We start from the raw sequence: 24,582 nt of genomic DNA on the forward strand, positions 1-24,582 counted from the left end.
AAAATAGAAATGAAGAGAACTTGCTTTCAGCACTAAAATCACTTAATTGAGTAAACCTGGTTCATGCAGGTTTCTGTTGACCGCCACACAATCAGCCACTGTCACTCTTTCTCACACAAACACAACCACTGTATAGCTTTTCAAATGGATTTATTTAGAAATGATTTTCCCCACTTCCACATTAACCGTTTAAACATGATATTTGATTTTCTTTTTATTATCCCTTAAATAGATTACATCATTACATAATACCTTATATGCTGACATTTGTACACATAAAATTTCTTACATCGCGAATACAAAGCAGTGAAGAACAGCCACTGATGATGTCGACTCTACAACTTTACCCACGTGTGCCTTCGATCATAACACCTAAACTCAGATTCAAAATTACTGCCAGTCATTTCAAGGCAATAACCTTCATCAATTGTCATACATATCATATGTTAACAATGTGGAACATTTATGTCAAAGATAAGTAACTTTGTTAGGAAGTTAACTATATTTTTTGCCACACTCCAGGAGTCTTAGCAGCTGCTTCGGTTAGGTGTTGATACTGATGGATCTGTACTACAGAGCTGAGATCATGCACAAGGTGATGGAAGTCTTTCATGTGTCATCAACAGTGCACGTCATCGTCGGATATCCTTATCCAGAAGGTCTTTGGCCTCGTTGATCTTTGCGGCGAGATACGGTGATCCACCTGCACACACGTGAAAATAAAGTTTTAGTCTGATTCTCTAAACACTCCTTGAGCACTTGACCGTCTACAAGTTTTTAAATAACTATAGTTAGGGCTGGGTGACTGGGCAGTATAGTGTGGGGTTGCACAACAGTGTTTAAAGTAGGAATTGGACATAAAACCATTCTTTAAAAAATAGTTAATACATAGTCCCTGTCCCTGTGATCATATACAAGTCCATTTCACAGATTTTGTAAATCAAGACTGCTAACGTAGCAAACTTCCATCTGTGACATAAAAAACTAACTACAGTCTTGAAGACATCTGCCTTTTGTCTATATCACTTTGAGGGTCAGAGTTCAAGCTTACCTTTATCTGGATGGTTCAGGACCATGATCCTCCGATGTGCATCCCGTACCTTGACCTTTGTGGTGACTGGGCTGGACATAAAACAAATAATGCATCCATGTGAGCAACTATCGCTTTCCTCTGAGCAATGAGAGACACACACTGAAGGGCTGTGCCAATAAGTTAACACATAACACTAAAGCAATTTTAACTACAACACATTCTATTACCTGATGCCAAGAATTAGGCTGGCCTCTCGTTTGGACATCTTCTGCTCAAAACCTCCTTTGTAATATGATGAGAAAGCCTGTGGTGACAGAGGAGGATTACAGCATTGATTTTCATTCGTCTCAATCTGAGGACGGACTTCATTTTATTTGATAGTTTGTATTCTGTTTCCTTTTTCTCAAGTGTTTCTTTGAACCAACTTTTACAAAAAGCAAAAGCCCCGGCAAAGAACAAGGCAAAGCACTAATGAAAAATGAGAATTGTGGACAACAGCTGTTATAAAACAGGCTGCATCCACGGTTTGTAATTTTGAATTGTTTTTGGTTGGAGCTTAAGAATTCAGGACTAAAAAGAGATGAGCTGGGCTTTTACCTGTGTACAGATACCTGATAAAACCTGCATGCCACAATAACAGACATTTTTCAGTTGAGTTCTAACTCTTCTGATGCTGCAGTAGTTTAGGCTCAAGTTAGGTTGGATCTGAATCCATTTTATTATCTACATCAAACCATTTTTGTCTCACCTGGTTAATATTCTGAAGATTAAAACATATTAAAAGGCATAAGATACAACATACTTAACAATAAGAGACACAATAATAAGTAGGAAATACAGTATGTGACGCATCAAGTGATGAAAAAAAAGTGAGATGTAAGATTTTGCAGAATAGGGTGGTATATGAACATCACAGCAAATGTACAGGAGGTGAATTATTTTACTCACTGATGTGGGCATCTTCTTGACAGTCTCAGAGAAGACTTGTCCAAGGGGCTTCCACAGCTGGAATGCATATCGGCCTGTGGATCAAACACACACATGAATTAAATTTCTAAATGACAAGGGTGCAACATTACGCAAAGCAAAAACCTGTAAACAATACTCTAGATGAATAATTTTAGCAATGTGATAGTAAACAAAAGCCTGAAAGGGAATAGTTTACATGCATGTCCAGATAATACTATTTTGTCATATTACTGATCTTATATCAAACTTTTCTTACCTGCAAAACCTGCAGCAGCCACACCAAGACCGACTGCAATCAGAGTCCCTCCCTGTCACCAAAACAAGACATGCAGCAGTTACTACACATAACAAAGACGATTTGTGGGGCTGCTTCAGTATGTCCAAATATGTTATCCATTGTGAAAGCAAGCCACCACTAATCAGTGGCAGCTGATATCAGTAAGTTATTTGTTGGTTGTCGTTCAATAATGGCACAAGTATAGAATTGCTCAAGTAAAAAACAGTGTGTCTGTGAGTGAGGATTTTACTGCAGCAATACACTGGATACTTAGATTATAATAAACATTTACACACAGGCTTTTTCTGCTCATATGCTAAACCATGGGATCTTTACTCAAACTGGAACATAATGAACGGCCTTAATGGAGGAATGTAACTGTGTAGACTTGAGATGTGAAAGTACCAGAGCAGATCCCATTTTTTAGCTCAGCAACCACTTCATAATGTGCCATACTCATGCTTTGTGACTTAATTGTTCAACTCCTGATCGTGTTACTTCAAAATAAGTTGTAAGTATGATTTGTGCAGTCCCTAAAAGTACAGTCTAGTAGAGACCTCTATATAATGAGCCTAAAATAGTCAACTTCTAAACAGACTTTTAAGAGATATTTCTACTCCAGTCAGCTCATATTCTTGTGAAAGCAGCTCTCTCAGAAGTTTTGAAACTACATCCAAAATGGTGAACTGTATAACATAGCTTGATTTTGGCATTACATGAAATCAGACAGATGTGTAATGTACCCAATGTCACATGGCGGTAACTGACTGTCAGTACAGGTATTATGTAATAAGAAGTGGCATTCTGTTTAGCCTGCTATACCTGTGTAATACAGAATAATTAAACTAATCCATTAAAAGTTTACAGAAGAGTGTGAGTCATTGATCATTTTAAAGGCTCTCGTGCCAGGCTGATCATTATGAGATTATGTAGTGATAATAATAATAATCTGACCTTAATCTAAAGCTATGGACAACAGCAGCCTCTTAGCTTCCCATGTGTGACAGCGTAGTTCAATGACACGTGTGGTTTAAACGTCCTCCAGCTACGTCACAAAACGGTTACCGGTACTTGGTCGTTAGCTTCTGCACCTGATGCGAGACGAGCCGTGGCGGTCACTGAGCTAACCCAACAGCCACTACAGGTAAAAGGCGGACTGCTTCAGTTTGACCGACTCCATAAAGGTCCCCAGTGTGAAAACAGAAACTCACCAGCCGTCTGTCTATCTCCGCATCACTCCTCGCGGTTGTTTTTGGAGCGTATTCAGCATATCTCATCATGTCTCCTCCGTCCACGGTCATCCCGCCGGGGTTCGCCATGTTGCCTCAGTGACGAATGTCAAAGCCCCGCCCATGGACCTGTAGACCACGCCCCTGCGAGGACCTTCTTTGCGTTTCATTGGAGGATGGCAAAACAACGAATTGGTGCTTTACTGCCACCAACTGGTGTGGAGTGTGTATCACAAGAGCGTATGTGAAATATAACAAAATACATCTAAAAAAGACGGTGACGCTCTCAGGCCTACGCTGCATCCATTATATTTGTGTTTTAGAACTTCTCGGATGTATGTTTGTTTGCATTTCATTTGTTCATATGAGCATTTTCTGTTATTTAATAAAACAAAAGCAGACATAACAAAAAACACTTCAGGACAGCAACTTCAAAATGCTTCTTTATTTAGAGGATGATGTCATACTGATGTCGTTGCACACTGTATGTCATCGGATGAAGAGGACAGAGGGCAAGGCGCAGCATTTAGCGGTTTTACTTACAGCAGCAGTTATTGGTCAAAAACACCAACCATCATCAAGGTTTGCTAAAAAAAGGTTGAATAAATAGAAAAGGAATCTGTCCTGTTCTCATGTTCACCATGTCAGAATGCGATCACCAGTCTTGGTGCACTCAGTCTGCACACTGGATTGCTGTCAGAGGTCACCTCAGTCCCTGTGGTTAGTTTGGATCAGAGCAAGCGGCACAGGTTTGAGTTCTATCATGAAGGCAGAGGGTTTCTTTAGAGCAGCGAAGTGGTTGGAGCCTCTGGGTCCTTGAAAGATGTCAGCATCATGGATGCATTAATGTTACAACTGTATTGACTACAAGTCTCCTTACCTACTAAAAACCAATGAAGAAACTGATATTAAAATTCACTTTTGCTAAGAAACTAGTTTTTCTCTCCTTGGTGTGTGTTTCCACCTCTGTATTTATTTGTTGAAAACTGTCATTTCCAAAACACAAAGGACAGGAGGTGTCAAAAAAAGTAATAATGAGTTGGATGCAAAATCTGATGATTCATGCTGTCATGTTACTTTAAGTTACAGTGTGTAACATTAAGGCGGATCTTTTGGCAGAAATGAAAGATAATATCCATAATTATGTTTTTTATAGTGTAAATTTACCTGAAACTAAACTTTTTCTTTACCTTAAAATAAGCCTTTATTTCTACAGAGGGAGCGGGGCCTCTTCTACGGCGTACGCCATGTTGAACCACCATGTTTCTACAGTTACACAGAATGGACAAACCCAACAATGGCTCTAGAGAGGGCCTTTTCGGTTTTTCACGTTTTTTGGAGATCACCACAGGGGAGAGTGAGGCGAGGGCTCTTTACATAAGACACTGGACCTTAAATTTATGCTCTCAATATCATATTACATGTTTTGCTCACATTACTCCGTCATTTTTATCCATCAGCAAACGCATTGGTGCAGCCCAGAATTCTTCTTTCAGAACTTCTTTGTAAAAAGCAGGACAAACAAAGCACTGAGTGTGTGAGAGCTGCCGAGGACTCCGGAGGAGTTGAAGTAACATGACCAAAAAGCAACATCTCGTGGGAGGTCAGGAGGCACACACACAAACCTTGGTAACCATGTTAGCGCCACGGAAGCTCGGCCCACCTAGGCGAGCGAGTGGCATGCTGGGAACACTGAGGTGGTGTTAGGCGTAGATTAAGAGTATTCTTATCCATCTGATTATTTTACAGTTGATGGTCATCATCGGATCATCCACAGACGTGAATATTTAATAATTCCAGTAAATATTTCCAGTATGTTACATCGATCCAGTGGGCCACATAGATCTGCTGAATCACTTAACGGCAGAGAAACGGTTGGAGGGCGCTGTTCTTCAGGAGCAGACGGTGGTGAAGCTGTCACAGCTTCTGCTTTAGTAGCAGTAAGGCTGATGGGAAATGTAGTCTTAATATAAAGAACGACCATCAGTAAGAATAAGCTACTGCTGCAGTGGGACAGAAGCAACCAATCGATGGCTTTCCTGGCTCGGGGAGAACAAAGCAGAGGTTTCGGTAGAAATTAATCAGCAGCCCTTCATTGACGAGCTTCATTAAGGCTGCTTGGTTTAATGTCGTCAGCGATCCATTAGCAGTCCTGCGTAGCCCTCTCTAAGTCTTCATCCTGTTGCCCCGCCGCCGCCACCTCCTCCTCCTCGTCCTCCTCCTCCTCCTGCTCCTCTTTCTCGCTCAGTTCCTCTCCAATCACGTCTAGCCGTCCATCCTGCCCATTTAGCACCCTCTCCTCCTCCTCCTCCTCCTCCTCATTATCAAGCCTCGCCTCCTGCAGCTGCAGCCGACGCTCCTCCACCAGCAGCAGGCGCTCTCTGACACCCTCAGCCGCTGCCGCTGTTTCACTGGGACTCCCAAAGTACTGCTCGCTCCTGAAACAATAATTCAAGTTAGGAGATTGTTTTATATTGAGTGTGTGTTTTTTGTGTCAGTATACTTGCATTCATCACAAAAACCTGTCAGCACACTGAGGGACCCAGCGGCCATATGGGGACAAAAAGCTGTCAATCATTGGACTTTAAGTTAAACAATTCGATCGATATTTTTGTAACAATAGGTCAAATCATTCAGCTACCACGGCGCGCTCCTTCAAATCATTGTCCTGGTTTTACGACCAATACATTTAATGTTTTGGTTCACCCTCACTACTCTTGTTTTCGGACGCGGCAGGCAGCTGTGTTTAGTTATGAAGTCCCTCAACTCACTGTGCACTACCTGCACAGCACCAAGCAGAAGATAGACACAGTTAGCACCTAGCTGGTGAACACGGTGGAGCATTTTTAGCAGCTACAGAGCCAGATCATTTTCCAGGTGATGGTCGAGACCCAAAAAAAGAGATTAAAGAGAGTGAACATGTACGAGGTAGCTAAACACAAAAAAGAAAGCCAATATCGGCCATGTAGTCTCAAGTCTTTTGAGGGCGAGTCTCAAGTCACTGAGTGTGCAACTCAAGTGCGACTCGGGTCTAAGTCGCAAACTCGAGTCCCCATCTCTGCTCCAAAGTGACCAAAACAAAAAAACTGTGTGTCTCTGTGTGTGTGTGTGTGTGTGTGTGTGTGTGTGTGTGTGTGTGTGTGTGTGTGTGTGTGTGTGTGTGTGTGTGTGTGTGTGTGTGTGTACATACCCATCAGGGAAGATAACAGGCATGGTCAGTCTGTCCAGCAGAACTTTTCCTGTAGAGTCTACATCATCCAAAGACTCCATGTCCACACATTCCTGTTGTAACACCTGGAACACAGTAAAAACACATGTACATTTATAATCTCAACATCCACACGGCTGCAATGGTGTGATGTAGATTTGCTTGTAAAAGCATGGCATAAAGTGTGGTGACCATCACTTTTCATTCCTTTGCAATATCGGCCTGCTAATGCACAGATCAAACTCTAGTTAGCTCATCCACACAAGCTGCTGCTGGAACTACCTAATAATAATATAATAACAATACAGTAAGGTCTCTCTCTCTCAGCCTGTGTCACCTTTTCGGCGGCGGTGTGGAAGCTCAGAGCCAGCTCCAGTCTCTGTTGTCTCTCCTCAGTGCTGACGGTAAACTGTTTCCAGACTCGGTTGAGTCGGGGCAGAGTGTCTCCAGACGAGCGTGTTGTACAGCGCAGAGACTGACAGAGGACGACGGTCGCCTGCAGCAGCTGACGGCCGTAGTCATAGGTGCTCTGAGGGAAAAGACAGGAGAGAAGGCAGGACGGCATGACAAACAGTTCGGCAAAGTTACTGTCTGTGTGTTGGTGTTGTGTTTTCAGAATGATTTCTGTCTCTTAAAGTTGATAGTTTTCAACGTTTAAACTGTGAATTGTAATATCTTTGGGGGTCATCTTTTCCTCTTGTGCCATCATCAGGTCAATATTATAATTAGTTTGATACTTTTGTCCACTACTCAATACCTGTACATACAAGTTCATTCCAATCAACCTTGTGTTTTGGGCTCATTAGCACTTTAGCACGCTAACAGTCTGAAATAAGATAGTGAACATGGTAAACATACTGTTACTGTTAAATGTGAACTTGTTCGCATAGTCACTGCATGTAAGCATGCTGGTGTTAGCTTTCTGGCTCAAAGAACCTCCGTCCCGACAGTAAGTAAAGCCACTAGCACGGCTGTCGACAATTTAATGTTATAAGTTTGCAGTTTTTATAGTTTTGTAACTTTACAGTCAGAAGGTCTGTGTGGAGCAGCGTCTCAACAGGGGGGAGGGGGGCTGTGAGGGCTGAATTAGCATAGCACAGAGAAGTTATTGTTACCAGCTGAGCTGACGCAGATGGATCCCGATGCATGTCATCTCATGACCAATTTAGTTACTACATAAAACGTTGAATGATTTCTACATTAAATATTTCCTTTGCCACGTGATAAAGCACTTCTACTCTTTGTCCCCAAAGGTTTATTTCTATAAAAAATGTCGTCATTTCTTCCATTCTTTATTCAGGCAATATATCAGAAGCGCAGATAGTTATATCATTTAATGTTAATTGTGGATGAAAACTGCTATTCGCTGCTAATAGATCATATCGGGGGATCTTACCTGAGCAACATCCACAAACTTCCTGTGTTTGTCCAACATGGTCCTGGTCTCCTGGGTGTCGTCGCCCAGTCTGACGTGAGTCTTCAACAGGGCGTCCAACAGCTCGCTGAGCCATTCTACTGCCTGAACACACACGCACAGATTATCATCTCATTAATACTGGAAGTTTTTGTTGTGTGTGTGTGTGTGTGTGTTGTTGTCATCTTGTGTCATACCTGTAGAGCATCTTCTTCACATTTGAACAGTTGGACCATCTGTAACATCTTCAGCCTCCTCACGTCAACCATGTCCTCACACCTGCAACACGCACACAAACACACACACAGACACAGTCATTAATGCTAATCAAATACCTTTTTTGGATTATTAATTTACACTGCACTGCATTAGGCCTGTGTTTACATAGAATTATTCTGTTCTTGAAATAAAAAAACAAAGAAAAACATAAAGGAAATACTTAATCTTAGTCTTGTGTGTCGATCCAAGTTATGATTAAAGATTTGGGTTACAAAGTGGGCCGCGTCATTCATAAGTTTGGGAATGGCTGCCCTAGAGGCTGCAGTGTTCATTACACCATTAACGGAAAGTTTTTGACAGAATAAACAACAATCTGGGTAGTGAAGCAAAAAAAACGAAAGTTTGTCCTGAGGGTGGTGATGACGTAAAGTACATGGGGTCATTAATGTAAGCAGTTCATCTGCTGCCATGGCAGAGGCTGCAACTGCTCATCAGGAGCAATTTGGGATTGAGCATCTTGCTCAAGGATACTTTGACGTGCAGCCGGGGGAGCCGGGGATTCGAACCAGCGACCTTCCGATTACTGGACGACCCGCTCTACTTCCTGACCGGTACCTCCTACTGCCTGGTAATGTGTTTCACTCTGAGTGACCAGGACAACATTAGCATCTTTAACTGCATCACAAGCAACAGATATGAAAGAAAATGTCTGCACTAGTGTTTACACTCAGACATATTGCATGTTACGTACTGTAGTACTGTAATTAACTTTTTTTTTTTAAAGTTTGTTCAAGTACAAACTTTAAAAAAAGAGTTAATTACAGTTTTTTGAAAGAATGAGAGTGACCTGGTCTGAAACACACATTAAAATGCAAGACTCATGGGAGCTGTAGTTGTCACAAGTAGACAAATATTTCATCTTGAACCTCAGGTATCACAAATCACCTTGTGAGAGATTGAATACATAAAGCTCAAGTGGCTCCATGCTGAACTCTGCTGTGAAGAGAAATACAAGTAGAAAGTCACCTCTGCTTGCGGAGCTGCATCTCCTCCATCACAGCCTGGATGTGCTGAATGTTGTCCTGCTGTTCTCCGGCTGGAATCTCAGTCTCCTCCGGAGACCAGGACGGCTGGTTGCACATCTGCTCCAGCAACATTCCCCCCTTCTGGCGCAGAGAAGCTAGGCCTGCCTCTGCATGGAGGGGAGATGGTTAATGTCACGGAGGAACTCTAGTACACTTATCAGTTAACAATATTATTGAAGAGAAAAATGCACATGATTTCTCATTCAGAGCACGAACCAACAGTCTGCAGCTTCTCCTCCAAGAGTTTGAGGTTTTGTTGAATTGAAGCTCCGTCAGCTGGAGCCACGTCAGCACAGAGCATGCCCAGCAGACCATCCAACTGCTGGGACAACTGCAGGGGCGGACACAGAGTGTTAATTGTTCAGAATAGATCACATACATTTTTCCACTTTTAATATTCTTGCCTCTGACACACTGAAGTCATGCCTGCATGTGTGTTACCTCCTGTGTGGTGCTGTGGAAGCCCTGCGCCGCCTGCAGAACGTTCTGTCGGCCCTCCAGCTGAGACGCCTGTCTGTAGCAGACGTCGCTCAGCTGCTGCTGCAGAGCCTTCAGCTCCACCACTTCCTCCTCCTCCCCGGCACTGAGCAAGGCAGCGATCTGCTGGTTCAACTCCACGTACACTGCAAACCACTCCTGTAAACACACACACACACACACAGAATTGCAAAAGTACTGATATTTACAAACAGTGTAAAATGGACACAAAACAGAACGAACATGCTTGAGTGAATTTGTTTCTATAATGTTCTGACCTTTTTACAGTCAAACTACAGAAAGCAGAGTGGAAGCATTAAACTCAGATGTGTATTTAACCACTAATCTGACTCATCAGTTTGTCTTTGTCACATGCTCATGTGTGTGTGTTCAGTGGGTTGCATTACACTGTGCTGGCTCTCGATCTCCTCGTGTTTCTGCTGCAAGGCCTGAGCCGCTCGGATCGAGTCTCCAATCTCCTGCTGGGTCTTCAACAGCTCTGAACCTGGACCCTGCAGCCAGGTGACCACCTGAGTTACAGAGAAAGAGGAACAATGCAAACTTTGTGATCTCCTATAGAGGGAAAAGTGGGAAGTGCTGGTGCCAGACATGAAAGGCCTGGTCATTTCTCTACAAACAATGTTCACTGAAGTTGAAGCACTCGCACAGATTACATTGTGGCAGTACTGGCAGGAAAAAATCCTACCAACTCACACCAAGCAACACAAAAACAAACAAAAAATATGTATTTTTATGGGGAATGGCAACAGTCACCAATGCTGTGATAAAAATCAATAAATGCCTCTTCGGGGGATAACGAAATAATGCCTCAAATAACAAAATTCCACATTTTAAGTCCACAATGAAATGATCGGATCGGATGAACTGAAGGTGTATAGAGAGGCTTGGGTATCAAAGGGTTCAGTTAAGTCAAACCAAAAGAAATCTGCAGGTGCCAGGCAATTGAAAGGCAAGCAAAACTCTTGCACAAATAAGCACAGCCCTGATGCAGGTGTCCTAGTTGAATGGTGACTTTTGATGGTCACTCAACTAGGTTGTAGAATGCACACAAATCACCCTCAACTACAGAGAATAAGGCCAACACAGAAATCTCAACAGGGCCTAAACAGACCAGAGTTTCTGGCTGATGAGGTATGCAGACTGAGCTGGGTGCCATTCCCCACCTCACTTAAGCCTTCACAAAACAGCATCGTCATACCCTGATTGGCTAGGAGCGGACTGCCCCAAGCTGCTTTCACTCTTTAATTCTTGTGCACAATTGATCTGAATCCACTGCAATCATCTAGAGGGATTTTGAAATTCAGCCAAAAAAAAAAGTAGCAAGTTCTACTTAATGGCACTGCTACAAGATGGACATTCAAGTCTCTCACTTGAATCACCAGTACAAAAGAGGAAGAAGAATTCATTCAGCCACCATCAATGTTATTATGTACACCTGTTTTTTTCTACTGTGACTTGTCATAATGTCTGCTGTGACGAGGCCCACTGGGAGAAATGTTGTTTGTTGTGAGGATCTCTGTCAGTCTCCTGAAGTCTCTGTGCTGCAGTGCAGCTGAGCCACCAGCAGAGGCTCTGAGGCTCTAACTGTCCCACGTCACATTCTTTGGATGATTCTTTCTTATATATTTTGCATTAAAATAACTCTTCTTTTTTTTTATTCACTTATATTTCCCTTGATATGCTTTAGGAACACATATTTACATGTTACAGTTAGGCCAAATGAAGCATGAGGGGGATTAAATCAAATCATACAGACATTTTTAAAGTACAACTGAATTTCTGAATTATTTAATAAAGGGATATTCCAGTGATTTTGAATTGTTCTTTAATCAAGTTTGAGGAGACAAAAGAAATATATTTTTAAAAGGAAGGTCAAAATCAAAGCAGCAGAGGCAGAGATATCTTGATAGTATCTTTTAGTCCTGGATCCTACATTTCCAACAATGCAAACTCTGCAAGCTTCTTTAGGTAGACCCTCTCTCAAACTTCATGTCCCAAGTTTGTAACAGGTGCTTGTTCAAAATGTGAAGTCTCAAGTCCAATCTGAGACAACTATGATGATGTCATGAAACAAGCTTCATGTGTCAAATCAGCGGAGTGCCACACAGAGTGTCTTCACTAGGCACCAAGACATTCAGGGATGCCCAGGGTGAACAGGAAGGCACTATGACAGCCTATTGGAGCTTGTCTGGAGTTTTAGAACCACGATAAAGTCAGAAATTAGTGTGAGAATTCCCTGGAAAAAAAGAAATACCCATTTTCAGAATATAAACTACAGCTGCTTGTGGAAACTCTGTTATTGTGCTTCATCTGGTTGTGACATAATGTTTTGTGGATGCTTATTTTCATTTTTTTAATATAATATGAATTACATATTCCATTAAAAAAATCCATTTCAAATTAAAAGTTGAAATGTTCACCACAGTGCTGTGCATGAACATCTGGAAACATCTATCCAGATGTGTGTATGTGTCAGTATCGTAATTTAATTGTATTTATTAGGTCAGCGGTGCCTTAAAGAGCTTCCACACACACACACACACACACAAACACATGCAGACACAGTTCGATCCAGAACTAGGCCAACCCCCCACCTCAAATCCTCCAGGCTAGTGGCCGACATGTTCTGGTTACTATGGCAACCCCAGGCTCTTCTCCAAGACAGTGTATTACCCATCAACCCCTGCGGCTACAGGAACCCCAGTAACCAAAGTAGAGTCTACTTCTACTGAAGTGCTCTACTGACACTGTTTCTGATGGTCAAAGACGTGATGATAAAAGAATCAGGGCAGGAGACTCTGAAAGACTGAGGAGGCCGACAGTGTAGCAGGACAATGAGTACAGAGAGTTGTGAGTGTGTGGAGGATATTCACACATTTATACTCAGGAACAGTTTGAAGGTGGATGAAGAGCAGTGAACTTAGTTAAAGAAACAGGAAAAAAAGAAGGAAAGTAAGAAAGAAAGAAAGAAAGAATTAAATGTTACCTGCATGACTTTGGCATGAATCTCATCTAGCTGGGTGCGCTTGTTTCGCTGCCTGCAGAGCTCCTGGTATCTGGTGTACTGCTCCCTGAGCGAGTCCAGCAGCTTCATCACCTGAGGCTGAGCCAGCAGCTCCTCCTCCATGGGACACCAGGCTGGACCTGAAGGGTCAGACATCAGAGAGAGGTCAAGAGGACTTCCCACCAGGGCCAGGCCTCCCCGATCTCAAAATTTGGAGTCGTCCTCCAAAACAAATTTCGAGAGTCTAGCGCAGTGGACTACTTCAAAAGTAGTTTACTGTGCTAGACTCTTCTGTATATGTGCTTTCTGACTTCTATAGATTAATTTGTATATTTTGCTAATGCTGCTCACTGTTTTATTGTACATATGGTAGGTAACAAATATTATGTTTTTACACCCCAAGTCATGCTTTGTGATACTGGACTATAGTAAACTTTGACTTGGATGTGCTTGCCCTTTAGGTGAGTTGTGACTGCTGGTGAGGCATCTCTACTGTGGGCATCTAATTCCCAGTACCATACTTTGTTAACACACTGTCTAGCTCTCTGGGAAACTATGTAATCTATCCATGTATGTATGGCATGTATGTATACTCATTGCTGATTCTGATGTCTGCATTTAACAGTCTGTCTCAAACAACAACAGTCCAGGAATAAATTTGCACATGACATTACAGATGACACCCCTTCATTCATCCATCCGTGCACCCTGGACGAATGACAGCTGCTTCCTCACCTCCCTGTCCTCCTCCTCCTCCCTCTGAGCCGTTAAAACGACGCTGCTGCAGCTCCGACAGCAGCTCATGACCTTCACACAGACATAGAGAGAGAGAGAGAGAGAGAGAGAGAGAGAGAGGGTGGTTTGATATTTAAAAGCCTGTTATAAAAGCTTGACAAACAATAATGCGTCAGTGTTTGTTTACATGCTGTTACATTATGAGAGGAGCTGGTAGAGCGAGGAGGGTGGTACCACAAACAAAGACTCCTTTCACCTCTGCTCAACACACAGACACAGTGAACACAGCCACACATCCACCCATTCATCCATCCATCTATCTATCCTTAGTGTCTATTTAGCTTCAGGTCCTGATGGCAGCAGACTAATTATCTAAGACCTCCTTCTCTCCACCCACATCCTCCAGGTCAGGGCGAGCACGGACTGTCTGCCAAGGAAACTCAGTTCAGCTGCTTGGATCCACGATTACATTCTTTCAGTCAGTACTCACAGCTCGTGACCACGAGTTGTGTACGCAGTAAGAGAGCAAGTAAGTTGAAAACAGTCTGTGGGTTGAGTCATTTTTTGACTTTATGAGCTGTTTCTTCTGCACAGTGAAGGAAAATCCTCATCGACATTGTGAAATTAGTTCATTCACAGTTTTTAGATTTAACTGGCTTGAATTTCTACACTTACTACAGAGATGTTAAGGGGAGGGTCAGATTTTTTATAGTGTGCCTACCATTCCTGGAAATGTTAGTTACTCTGCAGATGAAGATTTTAAAAACCCGTGATGAGTACATGAAACACAATGTATTGTTATACAGTAAAATAAACTGAATTAAATTAATAAAATGGGATTTATTTCTGCAAGATACAACATTAAATGCATTTTACATGTTTCTGCATCAATAATAATAATAATCTAATAGTATGATATATAATAATGTAACAACTAAAGAGCCCATTTTGGCTGTGGGTACTTTCACTGTTAAGTACATTTAGTCGATTAAACTTAAATACTTTTATTAAAGTAAGATTTAGATTGAGGACTTTAACAGAGTCTTGGTAAATCATCTTTTGTAAAAGATCTTAATATTTCCTCCGACACCGTCTGAGATGCAGAGATAAATAAAGTGAATTTCTTCTAAAGATAAAACCTTTAATTCCCTCTTTTTTTCCCCCTGGGCATTGTTTGCCTGTTGAGCTGCAGAGGAGGTACAGTATCTTAATAACCCTCAGACTTGAAACCAACATGCACAATGACATTTATGTAATGAATTTACCTGTCTGAAGGACAGTCTCAGGGTCAAAGGATGGCAACAGGGCACAGTCAGCTGATCTGCAGGGGACACACAGACACACAGCGCTAGACTTCATGACTGTGTGTGTGTGCGTGTGTGTGTGTGTGTGTGTGTGTATGTGTGAGAACGCACTTGTCCTTGTCCACAGAGCTGCTCTTGTCGCTTTCATTGATAATCGACAGCTCATCCAGCAGTGACGTCGACTCCTTGGTGAACTTCTCAAAAACCTGCAACAAATGATAAAAATACCCAGAGATGGTCAGACTGATTACCATGGCCACAAGCATTTTTAAGTTCTAAAATTATGAAATTAATTTATTTCTATTTTTATTTAAAAATAGTGACCAGTCTCTTGTTAAGCCAGTCGCTGTGGTCGTAGTCCAGACTTCCTCCAAAATCATCCGTCAGCTGACAGGGTTCGATGTAACGAGTCAGCTTATTGGCCGAAACCAGGATCACCTGACAGGAGGCATGAAAAGAGCGTATTAATGAAACAATGACAGCGTTTCATTCTGCAGTTCAGATGACAGATGGACTTAATTAGCTACAGCTGAGTACAGATCGGCCAGATATAGTCACTATCACAGACTTAAAACATGACAGCTCCTTGAATTTTAAAAATGCACTCATTCAATTTGAATGTAACACATCATACAGCCCCCACTCTGGTTTACTTCAAAACTGACTTTAAGACGTTGCTCATGGTTGCTTTTCATTCTGCAAATCAAGCTTCCTTCTTTCCTCGTTTCTCTGCCCTCCAGCCAGTGACCCAAAACTGAATGAGGTCTGCCTTAATCAAGAACGCTCCAAAAAATCTAAATGTGTCTCAAGGAGTGAGGGGAGAGGGACCACAGGTGTATCCGGCTCTGAGGGTTTTTTCACTTCTTTGAATCAGTATGCTTAAAACTATACAATAGTTATAAAGTTATAAAAAAAAAACAGATCTACAATCAGATTTTGAAAGTATTGTATCAAAGTTTAAAATTGTGGTACCATGACAACCTTACTGAGGAGTAATTTCAGTCTCTGATTGATCTCTCTCTTGCATCCCTGCTAGAAGGAATTAAGATGTGATAGGAGGGAGGTGTGGAGCCATGTTAGGCCCCATGTGTGCATGAAGCCGTGATGCAGCTCAGACACATTACTTCTAGAGCCCTGCTATTAGTGGAGGGAGGGCATTTTGGCATAACAGACATAATTATAGTCTTAGCCTTAGTTTTCATAAGGGTTAGGAGTCACTGGAGTCAGCACTGAAGAATACCACTGAGATTCTTCTTTAAGTTACTTTAAGCTTCTTTATATATAAGGTTTCTTCTGCTTACTGTCGAGAATGTTTTGTCTGCTTTCTTTAGGACCATTTCTTAAACATTTTATCCATATCAGCGCTGATCACACTTTATATATCAAGCATTTCCTCCAGTTTATTAACCTAACAGAGTGCTTAGATCACAAGACAAACTTTTGCTTCAACTTCCCAGAGTGCTTTCTAAATCTGGAGATAGAGCGTGTTCACGAAGAGCCTGCGAGCCTGAGGTTTCATAGACCATCTTCCTCCAGTTAGCAATTTCTGTGTGTCTGTCTGTACATTCCATGTTGTATCATTTGATATTGTCTCAGTAAAGCACTTCGAGCTGTATTTGTATGAAAGGCTTTACGAATAAACCTGGACAGTCAGACAGCTGGCACTGAGACTGTCCTCCAGTTGTCACTGCAGCAGATGCGGTCATAGAAACTGGACTCAACTCTCAGTGTGCGTGCGTGTGTGTGTGTGTGTGTCTTTATTTAAATGTCAGGTCAGACTTTGAAGCAGCTGTACGACGCACACCCCACTGTGACATCCACACACACACTCCATAGTTCAGATGAGTCACATTTCAACACCGTCACTGGAATCTCCCTTCCAGCAGCTGTGTGTGTGCTCTCACAGTGAGTAAGTATTAAAACAAGTTGATGAGAGATGAGCACTTCTTCCAAACTAGTACTTAAACTATCTCACAAATTACATGTTTGGGAACTCCTACACCTGAGCAAACATTATGACTATATACGACTACTAATAATCTGAAGTTGAGTCAGTCCTTGCATGCAAACCTTGTTGCTCCATTATCTGATTCTTAAACGTCGGAGTGACCTTGAGCGCACCGACGGGGACAGCCTCGACTCTCAGCACGCAATGATAACTCCACTCAATAAATAAACATATCATCTAACCATTCACTGTGATGGATTATCTGTCTGGAGCCAATTTCAAGTTACTTCGGTTTCCGTGGCAACAACTGTGGAGCCAACATGGCTGCAGAAATCTGGGTCACACTGACTACGGATATGTCAGTAAAACCATCTGTTATAATAGAATAGAAGGCACACACACGCACACAGACACACACATACACCATTGGTCCTGGCTCTGATTTCCAGCAGCACTCAGGACAGTTAATGATGCTCAAGGTTATCATAAGTGGCTGACTTTCTCTCTGTCTGACATTAGGTAACAGCACAATTCAATGTGTGTGTGCCCGTGTGTAAACACAGATCGTCTCTAAGGTTATTTCAAAGTTAGAATAAAAACTGGATTGTTCAAACTGCTCGGACAGCAAGATTTCTATCCCGTCTTCTAGTGTGGCTGTTCCGAACAGCTCTGAAGACGTTGTCTTTAACAAGTCATACCCCAGATCCAAGAAACAAGTAAAAAGTTAGAATCATAGTTGGTTGACAACATATTAATGACATATAGCTGCACTCTCACAGTTTGTAAGAGACGAGGAGAAGCCTCAAAAGAGTTCAACTCGAATTTCCAGAATTCCCTTGAAAAATGGCCTTCGATTAGAAAAATCTCCGTGATCGTTATTTTATGAAAAACGTCCTTTTCAAGTAAGGGACAAATGTTCTATATCCACAAAAGCTTCTGCAGTTCCTAAATCATTTCAGGTACCAGCACAGGTGATGGAGCTCAGTGAAAGCAGAGGGGAGGATAAAGGAAGTTTGAAGCTGAATTGTCCTGAAGGACTTGAACTAGCAGCAGCTGAGAGACTCACCTCAAAGCCCAGGCGGTCTTTCTCCTTCCAGAAGCAGAAGTGTGTCACCTTCTTATCCCAGAACTCGTCTGGTTTGACCACACAGACCAGCGACACCTCGGCTGGAATCACATTCTGAAACGGCAACAATAGCATCATCGTCCTGACAAAGTAGCACAGTCATGTAGGTATGTCATTGTTGGGACACGTATTATACAGTATGCCTGTACCTGCAACATGAGCACCACAGTCTTCACGATGTTCCACTGAGACTTACGTCCATCCACGATAACTGTGAAACCCCGAGCCTTACACTTCTCACTATGAGGGAGAGCATTTGATAGAACAAAGACATCATACGAACTATGAACACCAACACTTACACACAATTTCCTGTTCATGCACTATTTTTGGGTTGCCCATCCAGACTGACTCGCCCCTGTGAAAAAAGTTTGCTCCTCCTTTCCAAAATCTGTGTATAATTTAAGATAAGTGTGCTTCAGAAGTGAAAGAGTGGTGCATTCATGTCCAGTTACTTATGGCTTCCCACATCAGATGTAAGCTTTTGATCCCAAATGATAACATATATGTAGTATGGAAAATCTTTTTGAATGAAGAGTGTAACACCACTGTAACTCCTTCAGAGAGAGTGGAACGATGAGTTGTTTGTAGCCTTGATGTTTTAATGAAGCCCAGTTTAACCTGCAGGAGTTTTAAAACAGCTTGTCTAATGCATTTTGGAAGCAGATAAATTCCTGAGGAGTGGTAACAAGTTGAAAGCATCTGACAACATCTTCACTGCAGAAATGAAACAGGGCACTGAATCATCTGTCAGGCTGCCAAGAACTACTGCTGTCAGAAAACGTCAGGATGAGGAGCTCAAACAGTCAGACAGAAAATCATTGAGACGTCTTCCAAGAGCCTGACAGCAGACAGTGAGAGTAGGCTATGAAAAACAAATGTGGGATTTACATTATGTTTTAATGGAAGTATTTCAGTTCTACAGAGGTAGAAGTCATCAAGGAGAAGGACTCTCCGTTCTTCTGGGAAACTTTCCCAGCAGGACTAATCTGTTTGTATCTTCAGAAAGTCTTTTTGGAATAAATCTCTTGTCTCATATTTGGGCCAATGCCATAACAGTTGTATGTCAACTTGTACTAGACTGGAATCATCCTTTAAGCCTTTTACGTTCAGCTGAACATACTGGACTCACAGACTGGAGCCAAGATAAAAAAGTACAGATCCAGCAGAGACAAGTTAACTCCGAGCACGTCTGAAGGCAATAAAAATGAGACAAAACAGTCTTTTGCTGACATAGCACATACACACAGACACATACCACAGCATCACTACTGTCGCCATTAATAAGTGTGTGTGTGTGTGTGTGTGTGTGTGTGTGTGTGTGTGTGTGTGTGTGTGTGTGTGTGTGTATGCGTGTACCTGGGGATGCTGAGCAGGTAGTCCAGAGTGGCACTGAGCTCCTCCATGCTCGTCTGATCTGAACTGAGAGGGATGGTCAGGATCAGACCACTGCGGCGATCTTTGCCCCCTAAAGATGGACAGACCAGTATAGATCTGATTACTGACCAAACTGAGATACAGTCCTCGCACTGAGGAAGCACATGTAAGACACGTCAAATTATCATAGCTTGAGTGTGTGTGTGTGTGTGTGTGTGTGTGTGTGTGTGTGTGTGTGTGTGTGTGTGTGTGTGTGTGTGTGTGTGTGATTTACCTGACAGAAAGGCCAGTTTCTTCTTGAGGATGGGGAGGATGGTGGTCGCTTCCATGTTAACGTTGGACATCTGTTGACACACATACACACAATGGATAGATTAATATTTTTCAAGTCAATCTCTGCTGGAGTTAAACTCCAGCAGTCTGAGATCTGAGAGCCAAATCTAGCAGATATCCTCAAAAGTAATCATATCATTTTGTTAGCATGTAATTCCCTCATTTTTTATTTCCCCTGGACAGTGTTTCCTTGCTGAGCTACATGAGAGAGATACAAACACAAACACATTTTATGCTCTTGTAACTTTGGAAAATACCCACTTAACTTTTCTAAATCAGACTGCTAAAGCCTCACATCTGCCTGAGTAAGCTTTTTCGCACTCAGACACCAGTCCGAAGCTTCATACCACTAATCCACAATCTCAGACAATAGCCCACATTTTTAAAGCACAAGTCCATAATCAAAAACACTAGCCCACAATCTCAGGAATGGGCCAACAATCTCAGACACACATCCACAATCTCCCACACTAGCCCACTATCTCAGACACTAGCCCACAATCTAAAACACTAGTCCACAATCTCAGACTCTAGCCCACAATCTCAGACACTAGCCCACAATCTCAGACACTAGCCCACAATCTCAGACTCTAGCCCACAATCTCAGACTCTAGCCCACAATCTCAGACTCTAGCCCACAATCTCAGACACTAGCCCACAATCTCAGACACTAGCCCACAATCTCAGACACTAGCCCACAATCTCAGACTCTAGCCCACAATCTCAGACTCTAGCCCACAATCTCAGACTCTAGCCCACAATCTCAGACACTAGCCCACAATCTCAGACTCTAGCCCACAATCTCAGACACTAGCCCACAATCTCAGACACTAGCCCACAATCTCAGACTCTAGCCCACAATCTCAGACACTAGCCCACAATCTCAGACTCTAGCCCACAATCTCAGACACTAGTCCAAGAGAGCCTTTTCTGTGCTTTTTTTTACCAGGGTGGTGATGTGTGATGACCAAGATATGTTCTCAGTGATGGTAATTCCAAGGAACCTAAAACTGTTTACCAGCTCCACCTTAGATCCCCTGATGTAGACGGTGCGCCATAGACCACAATCAGAGACACTGGCCCATAGTCTCACTATCCCATAGTCTATAATTCAAGTCCACAGGCAAAGACTCTAGCCAAGGAAACCACAGGAGCTGAGCTGGTGGAGCGTGTGTCCCATGTACAGAGGCTGTGTCCTCGCTGTGGGGTTAGAGTCCGGCCTGCGGCCCTTTGCTGCATGTCATCCCCACCTCTCTCATCTTGTTTCCTGTCAACTCTCAAGCTGTCCTATCAAATAAAGCCATGAAAGGCCCAAAAAAGAAAAAAAAAAGACCGTAGCCAAAAGCTTAGACACTAGTCGACACCTTTGTGAACTATCTGTCACTATTCAATCAGACAATAAACGCAAAACTCTGAATGAAGTGTTGTTACTATACGGACATCATTACAGATATATGGATCAAATAGGTCAAACATGTCCAGAGAGCGCAGTAATCTCACTGCTCAGATGATAAACACAATGTAAGTCGACACAGAATCGTGATCGTGACTGTGACTTGTCTGTGTTGCTACAGTGTTTCTGACCCAGTAGAAACACTGTAGCAACACAGACAATCCCCCCTCCCCTAAATTATTATAGGGATATCATAGAGACAGCACAGGGATTTTCCATAAGGATTTTCCCTCAGATGGCATTTCTCCCAGCAGATTCAGATTAATGGATCAACATGCAGCTTGGCCTGTGCTCTTCTGTCTGTGTGTTTACGCAGTTAAAGCCTTTAGTCAGTAAAATCAGTCAGTTAGCATTTCTGTCAATTGATTTTCATTTTAGTTATAATAATATATAATAATCAATAGATTAAATTGGTTCTAAGGCAGCCCTGGTTTGAACTGCAGGAGAGCACCAATACAGGAGCTCACCTGTTTTCTCTGTCTGACAGAGTATCTCTGCACCACTCTTTGACTGGTTCAACATCTGGGACTGTGTTAACTCTCTCTCTGCACTTTGCTGGTTTGAATTACCATTGTTACATAATCCAGTGACAGATACTGGTTTATATAATGTATAATGTCTTATTCAATGCTCTGAGGGTTAGATCAGAGGATCGATTCCACTCTCATGTGTAAATGCTAAACATTCAGCTACAGCCAGCAGCTGGTTAGATTAGCTTAGCAGAAAGACTTGGAATAGAGAGAAGCAACTTGCCTGGCTCTGTCCGCTTACCAGGACCAGTCTTGCATTTATGTGTCGGACTACAGACTGAACAAGACGTACTGTACAGTGAGGTGTTAATAAGTGATTTCACCTTTTGCCCTTTAAGACAAAACCAGGCAAACTGTTGTCCTGTTCCCAGTGTTCACACTCGGCTTAGTTAACCAGCTCCAGACTCCAGCTTCATATTCAACAACAGCTGACGTTTGAGTGATATCAATCTTCTCATGTAACTTTCAGGAACAAAGTGAATGAGTGTATTTACCAAAACGCTGAATGACTCCTTGTTGTTGTTGTTTCCATCTAACTGTGTGTTTGTAGGCGCTTGTTTTCATTGTGAGTCTTATCCTGACCCACATTTGTGTAATAACATTCAAATAGTGGACTGTTGTTAATCAAATCTGAACAAACCACACCCACACAGCACTAATGAAATGGATCAGGTGAGTGTTTTTACTATTGATAAATAAAAAGATTAAATTGCTTTCCCCAAAGTTTAACTCGCTTTGTTTGTTATTGTTATTTGTTGTTATTCTAGTAATGAGTATTTTAGTTCCGGAGAAAAACTCACAACCAAGAGGCAGAGTTTATTTTTCTGCTGTTGCGAAATATTTTTGCTCGGCTGGACTTTGTTCCAAAAATGATGAATCCAACAGACTTTTTTAATACAAATGTTATCAGGCTATTACACCATCACTCTCAGTCGTAGTAACACTAGTAGAAGTAGTAGTAGCTGCAGTTTAGACTATGAATGAATCCGGTCACTGCACTGCAGGACCAGTCCGTCCTGCTGCAGGGCTTCATCCTCCACCTTCCTCCCGCACAGCCTGCCTGCCTGCCTGCCTGCGGCCTGGCTGCAGCTGCAGGACGGCCCCGGCCCGGCTCGGTTTGCCTCGGCTTGGTTCGGCTCGGCCCACAGACACAATGACCTACATTCAGCAGCTGCAGGCTGCGGCGGCCGCGGTCCTAACCTCCCTCATCCCATCCTCGATCCACTCAGGCATTGATAACTTCAGGAATCGGCACTAAGTATAGATCAGGCTGATTTTCTTACCTTTCAGTCAAATCTGCAGCATTATACTGTCCCGATTTTTTCTCCTGGTCCTCCTCCTCTTCTCCTCTGTCTCTCCGTCTCCTCTGCAGCTCTGCCTCTCGCCTTCCTCCTCCTCCTCCTCCTCTTTTGCCTCTTTTGGCTGATTTAACAGCGAATGTTTATTCTGTGAACCATTAAAAGAGTGAAGATCTCTGCTCGCTATCGTTCGCTTTCAACAACAGTGAAGACACACAGGGACCAGGCGGTGGACCTCGCTGCTCTGCGCAGCCGCAGTGCAGCCGACAGAAAAAATGCGGTTTCCGGTGAAGCGACATTCCAAATTAAAGCCTGGATCGTGTTGGAAACATCAAAGGCTGGGACACGTTATATATACATTTATACATATATTATATTTACAATTTGTAATGGTTCAATTTTTTGTAGAAATTTACTATTTTTGTATGTATCTATTTTCTATTCCTTATTCAGTCAAGTTTATTTTAGTTAAGGCGCTAATTTTACCTACTAGGCTATATGTAAATGTATAATGATACCTCATATTTATTAATTGATTGGATCTTTAGTTTTAATCTGAATCTGCAAACGTGTAACAGTACCTGACTGTTTAATGTAGCAAAGAGTAAAAAGTCCAATATTTGCCTCATAATTGCAGTGGAGCCAGAGTAAAAGCTTGCTGGCTCAAATGGAGCGGCCCAAGTAAAGTACCATTACCTACAAATTGTACACTAGTCGAGTTAATGTACTTAATTATTTTCTACCACTGGATTGAAACAAGACTAGTGTTTACATTTGCCCTATAGAGGTCCTGTGTGGCTGCAATGGTCTGTACAGAAAGCCAAACTGTTGGATAAACCAAAGCATTGGACAAATGGAGATATTGACCTGAGGAAAAGTCCCCAAAGGTAACAAAGACTATAAACCTCTGCATCAAATTGCATGGCAATCCATCCACCAGATGTTGAGACATTTCACTCTGAACCACAGATTTCAACTTCATGGTGCTAGTGGAAAAGTCAGGGAGTCACTAAAGTCATTGGATCCATCCTCTGGGAAACATGACAGTCCAATCCCTTCTGTAGATGTAGACATATTTAAATTAATAAGTGAGAAATTTGAGAAATTTAAAACAATTCAATAACTTGCCCCTACTCTTTAAAGAACTCTGCATCGTGGCCATCTGGGAACATTCTGTCCTTTAAACCAGTGGGGCCGTTCTGGGAACGTACAATTTCTAGCTGGGCTGTTTGCAGGAAGCATGTAATGAACTCTGTGAATGTAGAGCAAGAAGACTTGGAGGGGGAGGTTCTGATCAAAATCATGACATATGAAATGCTCTCCTTTGTCCAGGAGGCCTGCACCAAGTTCACAACAACACCTTCAGAACACGTCACAGTTTACAATGACCACAAACACCTGGAAGATATGTTTGATATAAGCCACTGCTGTCTGCCCCCATGTTCATCCAGAGAATGGGCCTTCCACTCCACTGGTGCAAGTACAACCTCACAATAAAGTAAAGGAGAACCAAGGACATGGGCTAGACACTATCCAGAGTGC

The 24,582-nt window shown here is 42.4% G+C and overlaps 2 protein-coding genes across 2 annotated transcripts; both read right to left on the reverse strand.

Annotated features, from left to right (window-relative positions):
* Positions 1–133: 133 nt before the first annotated feature.
* On the reverse strand, positions 134–3,598 carry dnajc15 (DnaJ (Hsp40) homolog, subfamily C, member 15). The gene is made up of 6 exons (XM_073473748.1): positions 3,491–3,598; positions 2,259–2,310; positions 1,982–2,055; positions 1,261–1,337; positions 1,052–1,122; positions 134–703 (listed from the first exon to the last, which is right to left on the reverse strand). Exons 1-6 carry the CDS (start codon positions 3,596–3,598, stop codon positions 633–635), a joined length of 453 nt encoding a protein of 150 aa, XP_073329849.1. The 3' UTR covers positions 134–632.
* A 340-nt stretch (positions 3,599–3,938) lies between these two features.
* sestd1 (SEC14 and spectrin domains 1) lies at positions 3,939–23,249 on the reverse strand. The gene is made up of 19 exons (XM_073474302.1): positions 23,026–23,249; positions 19,701–19,770; positions 19,409–19,517; positions 18,199–18,289; positions 17,990–18,103; positions 15,300–15,413; positions 15,087–15,181; positions 14,937–14,992; positions 13,672–13,743; positions 12,919–13,076; positions 10,319–10,441; positions 9,876–10,070; positions 9,651–9,765; positions 9,376–9,541; positions 8,328–8,409; positions 8,113–8,235; positions 7,054–7,245; positions 6,699–6,802; positions 3,939–5,946 (listed from the first exon to the last, which is right to left on the reverse strand). Exons 2-19 carry the CDS (start codon positions 19,768–19,770, stop codon positions 5,652–5,654), a joined length of 2,274 nt encoding a protein of 757 aa, XP_073330403.1. The 5' UTR covers positions 23,026–23,249; the 3' UTR covers positions 3,939–5,651.
* Positions 23,250–24,582: the final 1,333 nt, after the last annotated feature.

Source organism: Pagrus major, chromosome 9 (genome assembly GCF_040436345.1).
Source record: "Pagrus major chromosome 9, Pma_NU_1.0".
Classification (NCBI taxonomy): domain Eukaryota; kingdom Metazoa; phylum Chordata; class Actinopteri; order Spariformes; family Sparidae; genus Pagrus; species Pagrus major.

Excerpts from the sequence above, each read along its gene's own strand:
- dnajc15 (XM_073473748.1), bottom strand. The coding sequence starts at position 3,598 with ATGGCGAACCCCGGCGGGATGACCGTGGACGGAGGAGACATGATGAGA. Across the intron at positions 2,311-3,490 it reads CGGAGATAGACAGACGGCTG|GGAGGGACTCTGATTGCAGT; the intron begins GTGAGTTTCTGT and ends TTTTGGTGACAG. Across the intron at positions 1,123-1,260 it reads AGCCTAATTCTTGGCATCAG|CCCAGTCACCACAAAGGTCA; the intron begins GTAATAGAATGT and ends TTTTATGTCCAG.
- sestd1 (XM_073474302.1), bottom strand. The coding sequence starts at position 19,770 with ATGTCCAACGTTAACATGGAAGCGACCACCATCCTCCCCATCCTCAAG. Across the intron at positions 13,744-14,936 it reads TGAGACTGTCCTTCAGACAG|GTCATGAGCTGCTGTCGGAG; the intron begins GTAAATTCATTA and ends GTCTGTGTGAAG. Across the intron at positions 8,410-9,375 it reads ATGCAGCTCCGCAAGCAGAG|GTGTGAGGACATGGTTGACG; the intron begins GTGACTTTCTAC and ends TGCGTGTTGCAG.